Raw genomic sequence first — 13,031 nt, 5'->3', positions numbered from 1 at the left:
TAATGAGGCCAGCTCAACATGAGGATCTTGTACGTTAGGTTGTCCATGTCCACTAATGTGTATGAAGAATCGATCACAGTAAATGTTCTTATTTTTCTCCAATTCAATCTCTGAATGAACTACTCTGAAAGATGGTCTAGGCACTGCTGCAATGACAATCACTGACTTTTCCTGTTCTGGTTCCAAAGAATCTTGTGCCTTATTTGAAGCAGAGACAATATTAGTCTGACTGTTGGTTGCTTTTGCTGCAGCATTTGGAGTTGGGTCTGTCAGCCTTGTGATGAACTCCTCATTCTGGATCCCATTACTTTCAACAATCTCAAGTCTTTTGACACTTTGAATTTTGTTCAGTTACAAACGACTCTGTGTTTAGATTTGGCTCAGTCGCAGCTACAGAACATGCCTTGGAAGGCAAGGTTTCCTTTAGTGGCCCCATCTCAGCTGGATGATAATGAACCTTGGTTAAAGCTGGTGTCGGAAGGGAAAGTGGTTTCTGATTTACATCTATAGTACTGGAGCATGTTGTTTGGACTATTAACACCTGATCAGAACTCTGCAGAGGTAATGTAGAGTCCGATATTAGAGGACCATTACAGGTAGTAGTGGTTGTGGTCCTCTAAATAAAAGTTACCCCCAGGATTTAATGCCAAAATGTTATCACTTTCACAATCAAAATCAAGGTCAATGTCTGGGTCCTCAGTCCAATCCACTGCATCAATCCCACACAATGAGAGTGATGGTTTTGGAACCACCATTTTAGGGGCTAACAATTTTAAAGGGGCTAACATTCTGCCGGTGCAAGGCTCAACTCACCCAAAGGGCAAAAAACTCTGCTGGTGCAAGGTTGAACTAACTTAAAGGGCCTAAAACTCTGCTGGTAAAAGGTTCAAGACTCCTCAAGGGCCTCAATCTCTGCTGGTAGCTCAGTTTATGGGACTCCTAACTTAATTTGGAAGGGCTCAGATTAAGGGCCAGAAAAGTGAATTTTTGAAGGTCTTACCACATCACACACACACACACACACACACACACACACATACACAATGACAGTTAAGGGTGGGGGCTGTTGGATTTCTCATTGCCTATGCCATCTGTGGTTGTCATGGGCAACGTGATTTAATGGGGTGCATGCTAATGTCTCTTTAGCTTTAAATTTGTGTTTCTGTCCATACTATTGGGGAGGAAATAAGGTTTCCAAGTATTTTCACACTTTCATAGAGGTGCTATTGAGTTTGGAAAGTGTCTAGTTGATAGGCTGTGATAGTGGGGTAATCCTGGGACTTGGGCGTGTTAGTTGCACCCAGGCATTCTTCCCCTGCTGTCCCAGTTGCATTCCAGAGGTGTTGGTATCATTTCCTGGGGTGTCATTGTGAACTTGGTCGAATTGTGGTTTCCCCTGAAACAAGCATTTTTTCCCCATAGACTACCTGTATAATGGGATTCGATATTCGGTCGAATAGTCGAATATTGAGGGTCTACTCGAAACGAATATTGAATATTTCACTACTCGCTCATCTCTAGTAACTACATCATTGTTATCCATTAACAGTAACTCATTTAAGAAATGACTGAAGTGTTCTGATAATAGTGGAAAATACAGAAGTACTTATCCTCACCATAGACATTTTTGGACAAATCAGCCGTGAATGTTTGAAGAAGACATTCGGGAAATAATGCTGTCCCAATGTTATCAAGGTAAGTCACACCTGAAAAAGAAGATAAAAATATTTTAAACTACTGTTTCTTGGATAATTACGTATAGGCAATATAGTGCAAAGTTTCCATAAGTGGGCCCCCACAATTCACACTGTTGTGACCCCAATGCTTAGTATTACACCCCAACTTTTAAAGGAAACAAATGTTGCATACTTGGCATATATTTTTGTATTAAGCTATGCCTCTAACCTGATGCAGTCCCTTTGTGATCTCACACAGAATAATGCAATTTTAGTTAACTCTTTACATTATGATGCCCCATTTAGTATCCTCCACAAGTATGATGGCGCTTTACTACCCCCCTTGCAGTATAATGCCTCCTTACTGACCTGTTCATAATATATTTCCTCCTTACTGGCCCCCACACAGTACCCCCATAGATAGAGGCATAACTTCCTGGGCCCCAATGCAAAGACTGTAATGGGGTCCCCTTCTACCATGTGTTGTATATATTCTTAACTCTAGGGCCAGGTAGTAGTTGCTACCTCTGCATCCACTATAGTTAAACCCCTGCCCACAGAGTATGATGCCCCATTAAGAAAATAGGATACAAGGGAAATATAAGTTGTCAGGGGACAGAAGATACCAGCCAGGTTTAAGGTGGTTTAATGAGAGGAGGGACAGAAGAATATGTCCGGTGCACTGTAATAATGATGTCCAACATGCAATAAAAATATGATTGACAGTTAATTGTGTTTTGATGTTATGGTTGGACCAAACCCCACTTGCATGTGTTCACTAACAATTACACAAATATGCAGGTTAGGGTGTACTTTGAGTATTTGACTGGTTGCCCGCTACCTGTTCTTATAGAGGAACAGAGGTTGGCTCTAGAGGCCCTTATCACTTTACTGGAACTAACAGAAGCCTTATCTCATAAGCATCTTGCCCTGATGGCATACCAGTTGAATTGTATCTCAAGTACCAAGACCAACTCCTTCCTTAACCTCTCAATACTCTTCAGCGATCCTTCCACTCGTGTGTACTCCCGCCATCCTTCTACAATGCCATAGTGATAATCCTTAACCCAGGGAAAAATCCTCTAGACCAGGGGTAGGCAACCTTTTCTATTCGGCGTGCCGATTTAAATTAAAAAATCAAAGATGAGGTCCTCGGAGTGCCGGGCAATAATTGTAAAGGTGACGACACCTACACTAAAGTCATATAGCACAAACCGCAACATAGGGGTGCTGTCATACTGCGCTCCCAGCCACATGCGCTTACCACTATTTGCCTGGATACACATGTTCTTTTCCTTTAGAAGCAATGTAAGTACATGCGTAACCCACAATTAGTGGTAATGTATGTGACTGGGAGCAGTGTAAGGTCATACCTGTAAAGCGCTGACACACAATATACCTGTATGCTCCATCCAGTCCTTGGCCGTTAGTAACTTCAGTTTTCTGTAAGGGAGCATTCACACTACCGTTGGTGTCCGACAGCTAGTGTCCGCTGCTAATGTCCGTTCAAAATCTTGTGCGGATATTAGTATCGGACACTAGCTGTGTCCGTGACATTTTGCATTGATTTAAACGGACACCGGGTGCGTTCTTTTACTGTCCGTGCCTGTCCTTAACTGTCCGTTCTCAAAGATGTCCGACTTTTCAAGTGGACAGCAAAACCCGACATGTAGGTTTTTCTGTCTGCTTGAAAAGTCGGACATCTTTGGGAACGGACACTTAAGGACACCCACGAATAGTAAACGAACACACCCGGTGTCCATTTAAATCAATGCAAAATGTCACAGACACAGCTAGTGTTCGCTGCTAATGTCCACACAAGATTTTGAACAGACATTAGCAGTGGACACTAGCTGTTGGACAAAGATGGTAGTGTGAACGCTCCCTAAGTGAAACGCAGATTAATTTGTCACTTTTAGTTCCTGGCGGTGCAGTAACAGCAAAACCCCAGCCAGGAATTAATGGGTTGTCACACTTACACCAAAGTGACCGCACTGGTGCCCAGGAACTGGATTTGGCTATAATTGCATCTAGTTACAGTGTCACCACCCAATAGAATCACACTAAGGCTGAGGCCCCACATTACAAAAATGCAGCTTTTTTTTATTGCAGATTTGGCTGCGTTTTTCTTTCCGTCAAAACCAAGAATGGCTAGAAAACGAATGGGAAATATATAGGAAGCTTCTTATATGTCTCCCTCCTGCTCAGTCTACTCCTGGCTTCGGCTCACAAAAAACAGCAAAATCTGCAACGAAAAAAAGCTGTTTCTGCAACGTGAGGCTTTAGCCTAAGGCTTGTTGGAACACAGCTTTTTTTGTTACATATTTTGCTGTGTTTTTCTGAGCCTAAGCCAGGAGTGGATTGAGCAGAAGGGAGACGTATAAGAAGCTTCCTATATATTTCCCATTCCTTCTGTAGCCATTTTTAGCTTTGGTTGAAATAAACCGCATCAAAATGTGCAACAAAAATGCTGCATTTCTGCAATGTGGGGCCTCAGCCTTAGGCCTCCTGCATACAAATGGCACGCATGTGGTTTTCACTGACCTATATGTTAAAATGAATTGACAGGGCTGCAAACGCAGACAGATATAGGGGATGTATAGGACACATATAGGACCTGCTCCATATTTTTCAGTTCTTCAATTTGGCCCAGATACACAGCCACAAAAAGAATGGCTGTATATATGGGTCAATTGAAATATATAGGTCTGTACTTTTATCCACAGTTGTAGATAAATAGTCTGTTCATGGGCATTGCAGGTTACAACTCAATGTGCCTCATATTAATAGCAGTTAACCCCATCATGTCCCTCACATTAACCCCCTGTGTACTTTACATAAGGGACACTGATATGTGAGACATATGGAGATAATAAGTGAATATGTTCATTATATAGGTCCTTTATTAGTACCTCCATATGTCTCACACCTCAGTAACCCTTATGTGAGCCACACAGGGGTTAATGTGAGGGACATGATGGGGTTAACTGCTATTAATGTGAGGCACATGGAGTTACTAAAACTAAATTAATAAAACCAAATGCCTGACATTAATAAGCATAGTTAGTAACACACATGTACCTGGTGTTTTTACTTTCACTTTGCTTCCTCTCCTCAGGGCTGCAGACGGCAGAAGCTCCTCCTCACATGTAGCAGCAGGTCCAAGGAGCCCTTATCCTGTGCAGTGAGAGGCTCACCTCTGATTGGTGGCAGGGAGAGAAGGGGGCGTGTCCTACACCGCAGCTCTACCAGAACACTAAAAGGACTCTCACTCTCTCAATTTAGTGTGAAGTCGCAGGCTGGCTGCCGTGCCAGCATAATATGCCTCGCGTGCCAGTCTTGGCACGCGTGCCAGGAGTTGCCGACCCCTGCTCTAGACTGTGGCTCCTATAGACCTATATCACTCCTTAACACAGATTATAAATTGCTTACTACAGTACTTGCCTCTCATTTGAAAAAGGTGATGCCTGCTATTGTACACCCTGATCAGTCTGGATTTATACCTGGCAAAAGCACTTCCAACAACCTCCATAGAGCTCAAATACAGTGCCTTGCGAAAGTATTCGGCCCCCTTGAACTTTTCAACCTTTTGCCACATTTCAGGCTTCAAACATAAAGATATCAAATTTAATTTTTGGGGGGAAGAATCAACAACAAGTGGGACACAATTGTGAAGTGGAACAAAATTTATTGGATACTAGTAGAATACCCGCGGCTTCGCTCGTGGAAAATATGTTAAATTATTGGCTACGCTAAAGTAAAATTTTCAGTGTCACACAGAAATTGACATTTTCAGAGCTACAGTAAATATTTTTTCCACATCAAATTTTTATTATTTTGGCATTTTACTAATTTGTCGTAACACTGATGTGAACAACTTTTTTTTTTTCATTTCAACATTTTTATTGATTTTATATACTCAATACATATTATGTAGTATAAACTACTACAACTATTTTTTGAACTATTTTTTTTTATAGGGGTGCCCAAACCTTTTCATAGGAATGTATGTATTTGTGTGTGTGCATATATGTGTGTGTGTGCATGCATGTGATCCATGTGTATGTATGTGTGTGTGCATGCACGTGTGTGGTCTGTGTATATGTATGCGTGTTTGTGCACGTGCGTGTGTGTATTTGTATGCACGTGTGTCGTCCGTGTATGTGTGTGAGTTTGTGTGTATGTGCATGCGTGTGTGCATGCACGTGTGTGGTTCGTGTATGTGTGTGTGTGCATGTGTGTATTTGTGTGTGTGTGTGTGTGCACACGTGTGATCCATATGTATGTATGCATGTGTGCATGGACGTGTGTGGTCCATGTATATGTATGCGTGTATGTGCTGTGTGTGTTTCTGTGTGTGAGTACGCATGTGCTCTGTTTGTCCGTGTGTGTAGTGTGCATCCATCTGAGTGTCTTTGCGTGTGTGTGTGGTCCATGTGTGTGGTATTTATGGGGTGGTGTTGTGGTATTTGTGGGGTGGTCTTTGTGTTGTATGTGTCTAGAGTGGTCTGATGTTTGTGTGGTGTGTTGTGGCATTTGGGTTGGTGTATGTGTGCTGTCTGTGTGATGTTTATATGGTGTTTGTGAAATGTTTGTGTGGTGTTGCGGCCCCTTTAGCAGCGACTCTTTGGCGCCATCGCTATAATCCGTCCCCGTCAGTCACAACGATTGTTTTCAACTCAGCACTTTCACTTTCACATTTCCCCATTATATGTATAGGGCCTAACTTCGGGGCCCCATTCTCATGACGGGGGGATGCTAGCGAGATGAAATGTGTGCAGTGTTCTGCTGCACTGTGGGTGGAGAGGGGGCGTGCCAAATTTCAGACAAATCGGGCGAGAATTGTGGATTTGTATAGAGCAGACTACTACAGATTTTGAGTTTTATATATATAAAATATGTTAAATTGTTGGTTATGCTATGTCACACTGAAATTGACATTTTTAAACTATTACAACTATTTTTTTTAAACTTTTTTTAATCAAAAATTAAAACCTACATCTCAGTAATGAAAAAAGCCTGACAGGCAGACTTGTGTAGTTGCCCATAGCAACCAATCAGAACTCAGCTTTCAGGGCGGGTTCACACCTGCGCCCCGTCTCCGCTTTAGCCAATCCGAGGGGGGGAGGTTCCGTTTCCTGCCCCGAGAAGCTGCACAGGGGACGCAAACCCGGCAGTCAATTTTCAAACCCATTCACTCTAATGGGTTTGCAAAGTGACAGTCCATGTGTGTCTTCTCCCTCTCCGTGGCAAAACCGTTTTTTTTAACCGGACACAAAGTTCTGCATGTCTGACTTATGTCTGGTTAAAAAAAAAAAGATTTCGCTGCGTAATACATTGAAAGCAATAGGGAAAAAAGCCTCCCATTGATTTCAATAGAGAGCGCATGTATGCTGGCTCCCATTCAAGTCAATAGGAGCTGCTTTTTACGCACTCATTCTGAACGTGTTTTAATGATCAGAATGAGCGCAGCGTAACTCCATGTGAAGGCTCCCTTTAGGCCCATGCACACGGAGTAAACGCGCGCTCATTTTTGCATAGTACACATGTAAACAATACACGTGTAAAAATCAGGCTCCCATTGACTTCAATGACATTTTTTACACGTGTAAAAAACACGCCAAAAAACGTGCAAAAAAACTTGTGTTTTTTGGCGAGTTTTTTACACGTGTAAAAAATGTCATTGAAGTCAATGGGAGTCTGGGAGCATGGGCCCTTACTATAAGGCAGTTTTCACCTGACCAATATTACTGCTCAGTAAGATTGCTTGCACACTACAGTATTTTTCACGGGTCTCCAGCCCATGGATTCTACAGCTCCATAAATTTCTATGGAGCCTGTAAAATTCACAGCTGTGTGCACAAAGAAGTCTATGGAACCACCAAATCCATGGACCGGAGACCATGGAAAATACTATAGTGTGCAAGCAGCCACTAAGGATACCAGACATGTTTTGTCAGTGCGTGTGCATGCGTGTGATCCATATGTATGTATGCGTGCACGTGTGCGGTCTGTGTATATGTAAGCATGTATATGTGCATGTGATCCATGTGTTTGTATGTGTGCAGTGCAAGTGTCCATGCGTGCGGTAGTTGTTTGTGAGTACGAATGTGCTAGGTTTGTCCGTGTGTGTAGTGTGCATCCATCTGAGTGTGTTTGCATGCGTGTGTGGTCCTAGTATGTGTGTGCGCGCGTTGTGCATATGGTATTTATGGTGTGGTGTTATGGTATTTGTGGGGTGGTGTTTGTGTTGTGTGGTGGCATTTGTGTGGTGTTGTGCTTTTGGGTTGGTGTATGTCTGCTGTCTGTGTGATGTTTATATGGTGTTTGTGAAATGTTTGTGTGTTGGGTGTGGTGGTGCGGCCCCTTTAGCAGCGACTCTTTGGCGCCGTCGCTATAATCCGTCCCCGTCAGTCACAACTATTGTTTTCCACTCAGCACTTTCACATTTCCCCATTATATGTATAGGGCCTAACTTCGGGGCCCCAATCTAATGATTGGGGGAATCTAGCGAGATGTAATGTGCGCAGTATTCTGCTCCTGTGGGTGGATAGGGGGCGTACCAAATTTCACCCAAATCAGGTGTGAACTGTGGATTTGTATAGCGCAGACTACTACAGAATTTGAGTTTTATATACCATATTTTTCGGACTATAAGACACTTTTTTCCCCCAAATCTGGGGTGAAAATGAGGGTGTGTCTTATAGTCCGAATGCCCCTTTCCGGTGGATAGCAGGAAGGGGGTTTTAGACGCCGGCACAGGTGCCGGGGCCTGCAGCAAACAGGAGCGTGGCAATGCTGCAGGCCCTGGCCCCTGTGCCAGCGTTTAAAACCCCCTTGACGGCATCCGCTGTTCTATTACCGGGATGCCAGATCTGTAAGAATAATGGTGGCCGCTCTGCTGCAAAGCAGTCGCCATAGCAACTGTGTCTCCGCTGTACGCGGAGGCCCAAAGCTAATGCCTGCAATTAGAATGCATTCTAATTGTGGGCATTAAAACTTAACCCCCCCTTCCCCCCAAAGTGTAGAATACACCCCAGGGACGGTCCCTACCGGCCCCATACCTTTAAAGTTGCAGGCTGGCTCCTGCGCAGCGAGGTTGCAGGAGCCGACTTGTTCTGGTGACAGCCGGGAGCCTACTGAAGGCTCCCAGGCCTGTCACTGCTATATTACTATTGCTGAATTTGAATAAAATGCTCTGCTTCAAACTGGAAAGGATCCCAGAGTCGTCCAATATATAAAATTTAACTTTTATTTCATTTCCATAAAAAGAGGGGTTACACGAGTTTTCCGATCAAGATTCTGCTACGCGTTTCGGTACCGGAGTACCTTCCTCATGGCATACACGTATACTGAACACTCGGCTATTTAAACCACCAATGACCCAAAAGAAACTCCACCCTGCTAATGCCATTAACCCTTAGCCTATAATTACACATATGTTTATAATTACATCATCCCATATATTAAAAAGAGAACATATAATAAATAAATCTATAACCATTTCATAAATATACATACATAGATAAATAAATAAATCACTTTAGTCCAAAAATAGGGCTTCATTACCTTAGACCATGATGCTCTTTAGTATTACCCAAAACCGTTCCGTCTGAATAGATTCCTAAAACACTCCGATCCTATAGTGTCCAAACTCCCACAGACATAGTTGGACAATGATTTCCGGACATGTGACACATCACGTGCGCCAAAGGACCACGTGGTTCAATTACCCAATGAGATCCGAGCCTATCCTCCTAGATCATATAGCTCCACCTAGTATATCCAATACATTATACACATAGAGTGCATTGAAACCACTACACTCAGTGATACGTCGTGCACAGAAAGAACAAGAGATACATTCTCCAGGCTACTCAATAAATATACGATAAGTCCGAACGGATGTTCAAACCTACCGGTGACCTGGTATTAATTCGCATAATCCAATGCGCTTCTCGCAACAATAATTTTCTCTTCCAATCTCCACCTCTTGGTGGTTTCTGAACATGTTCAATTGCATAAAATTTAAAGCTTGACAGAAACCCCTGATGAAATAGTAGGAAATGTCTGGAGGCATTAGAAATGTTCTCCCCATTTCTTTTATTAATGCAATCCGATATATGCTCCGATATTCTCGTTTTTAAAGGTCTCGTAGAGCAACCCACATACTGTTTATCACAAGTAGTACACTCAATTATGTATAAGATATGGTCGCTATTGCAATTCAAAAACGACTTAATATCATATGTACAGTTTTTCTGACTATCCTGAAAAACCTTTGTTTTTCTACTATACTTGCACATATTACATCGATTTGAACCGCATGCAAAAGATCCTTTAAGGTCCAACCAAGTACCTGGATGATTACAATTGGTGTTATTAAACCTACTAGGAGACAGGCTGTCACCAATGGTCTGTCCCCGTTTGGCTATGAACTGAATTCCTTTATCCAATATCTTACTAGTGATATTATCTGACAATAAAATAGGTAAATTCCTCTTAAAGATGTTAACTATTTCAGGGAACTGGGAGCTATAAGGTGTAGAAAACACGATCTTCTCTGAAGATTTTATTTCATTCTTGTTCTTACTACCATCTTTATTTTTGTTTTTCCTGTCCCCTAACAAAGAAGATCTAGATTTAGAATCTACTATTTTTTTGGCTCGCCTGAGTGACCACTCTGGGTAACCCCTAGAGCGTAGTCTATTAAGTGTGATGTTTTCTTGTTGTATATAGTCTTGGTCTGTTGAACATGCTCGACGAGTACGAATTAGTTCGCCTACCGGAATAGACCTAATCGTGTGACCTGGGTGATGACTATTGGCTGATAAAATTGAATTGCCTGATGTTGGCTTTCTGAACAGACTACTTTCTACCCTATTCAATATAACATTACCTTTCAAAAAATGTCCAAAAATGTGATTTCAGTACTATGTTGTGAAAAAGTAAATTTCAAATTTAACCCATTAGCATTTAAATAATCAACAAACTCTGGCACGGCCGCTATATCGCCACACCAGACGATAAGAACATCATCTATATAGCGGCCGTACCAGAGCATACTGTCCCGAAAGGGGTTATCCAATGAAAAAACTCTCTTCTCCTCCCACCATGATAAATACAAATTGGCTAAAGACGGTGAGAAGGAAGCCCCCATGGGGGCTCCCCTAACCTGTAAATAAAACATGCCATCAAATTCAAAAAAGTTATGTTGTAACAAAAATAAAGTAACCTCCAAAATATACTCACACAAACTTTCAGAAAATAAACTGTATTTGGATAAATGAAATGCCAAAGCTTGAATAGATAAATCATGGGGGATGCTCGAATACAGCTGCTGAATATCACAAGTAACCCAAGAAAACTCAGATTTCCACATAAAGTTCTCAAAAATCTGCAACACAGCCTTAGAATCGCGAATATATCCAGGTGTTCTAAACACCAACGGCTGGAGCAACCTGTCCAACCAGGTACACAAATTTTCGTTGATAGAGCCAATACCGGCCACTATTGGTCTCAGTGGCGGAGGTCTTATATTTTTATGTGTCTTGGGTAAACCGTGAAATGTGGCTACCACAGTACATTCCGGTATAAGAAATTTAGACTGGTTTTTAGACAAAATACCCAATTCAACACCTTTCGCTACCAGGTTTTTAAGTAAATCTAAAAATTCCTCAGTAGGATCTTTCTGTAATTTTCTGTATGTCAATGAATCCTCTAGGATATTTAAGCATCCCTGTTTGTAATCCTCCCGGTTCATTATGACAATCTTACCGTCCTTGTCCGCCTTTTTGATTATTACATCTTTACAATTTTTCAATCTATGTAAGGCTTTTCTTTCTTGGACGGTCAGATTGTCGCAACGAGAACCTTTTTTATTTTTCTCGTTGAGAGAACACAATTCCTTTTCCATAACCTGCTGAAACAACATATACACTGGGGCCCTTGATTTTAACGGGTAAAAACTAGGGTTTAACCCTTTAGCCCCCACTCTGTGTATGGAATGGTCATTATAATTCTGGTTCAACTCCTGAAGTTGGACTAAACTGATTAAAGCAACCTGTTCTTTGAATAGTAAATCCTTAAAAATATTATCAGATTTGACTGGCTCAACTTCACCCAGATTCAGTACATTATCCACTGAATCCGTTTCTACAAACTTATAAGACATTCCAGTATCAACAATATCAGAAGAAATAGCCCCGTTCTGTAAACCATTAGAATGTCCCTGAACCATATAATCCTCCTGTGCAGAATCCGCATCAAAAAAATGTCTCTTGACAGTCAACAGGCGTATGAACTTGTTAATATCCAACATGGTGTTAAATAAATCAAAATTCCTGGTGGGGACAAAGTTAAGTCCTTTAGATAATAGAGTTAATTCATCAGCTGTAAAGGAAAAAGAAGACAAATTTTCCACATTTTCTACTCGACTCCGAACACTCTCAACTTTTATCTCCGGTTCTGTAGTGTATTGGCACGGGTGATGTATCTGCGATCTGTTTTTACGGGAACATTTCCTCCCCGCTCTCCTCGTTCGTTTTTTGAGGTAGATCTGGAAAAGACCCTTGACTTGTTATATACCAAGGCTGGAGTTGTTGAAGAACTTGATTGTGGATCCGAATTATCCTCATTAGAGCTGCCATTATGTGAGAAAACGGACGATTCCGATCCATGTTCATTTGAACTAAAGGATACCCTGCGATTATCCCTATATTTACGTACACCACTTTTCAATATGGATCGCGGAGTAGTATTCCTAAATGATGACATTTTGGGATATACATATCCAGTTGAATAGTCCCTTGTATCTCTAACAAATTTCTTTTTCTTTATACTCATAATTTGTTGTTCCAGAGTATCCAACTTTTTAAATATGTCATTTCTCATAATGGAATAACTGGCATCCTGTTCAAACAATTTAAGTTGATCCTGTATCAGAGTAAGATCCTTCTTGATATCATCAAGTTTGCTTTTTTCTTTCTCGATAATCAAACCCATTAATTTGAGAGAACACTCTGATAAAATGTTGTTCCAATTTGTCTCAAATTCCTCATCATATAAAAGAGTCGGAATCTTTTTAAGACGCAACCCACGGGGTATCATTTTATTCTGTACATATTTCTCAAGGGTAATTTGATCCCATGAAGTTCTCAATTCCACATGGAGTAACTTTTCCCATTTCTGCATTAAGGATTTGATATTAGGGTTAATATCCTCAGACAACGGTGTATTTAAATCAAAAACTGCTGCAATCCTGGACGCTCTTTGTACGGGATCAAAACTAACATTTGTTCGATCCATATTAAAGCAATATCACACCAAAAACCGGGAGCATGAAAAGAGTCCAAA

General features: G+C 41.5%; 1 protein-coding gene across 1 annotated transcript in view; it reads right to left on the bottom strand.

Annotated features, from left to right (window-relative positions):
* Positions 1-13,031, bottom strand: part of MOCOS (molybdenum cofactor sulfurase) — a 177,568-nt gene that overhangs the window by 133,827 nt on the left and 30,710 nt on the right. Inside the window, exon 2 of the mRNA XM_075271000.1 lies at positions 1,617-1,706. Coding sequence (XP_075127101.1) covers positions 1,617-1,706 — 90 coding nt within the window. The remainder of the gene's footprint in view (positions 1-1,616; positions 1,707-13,031) is intronic.

Source organism: Leptodactylus fuscus, chromosome 4 (genome assembly GCF_031893055.1).
Source record: "Leptodactylus fuscus isolate aLepFus1 chromosome 4, aLepFus1.hap2, whole genome shotgun sequence".
In the NCBI taxonomy this organism is placed as follows: Eukaryota; Metazoa; Chordata; class Amphibia; order Anura; family Leptodactylidae; genus Leptodactylus; species Leptodactylus fuscus.
This window is presented reverse-complemented; position numbering and strand designations above follow the sequence as displayed.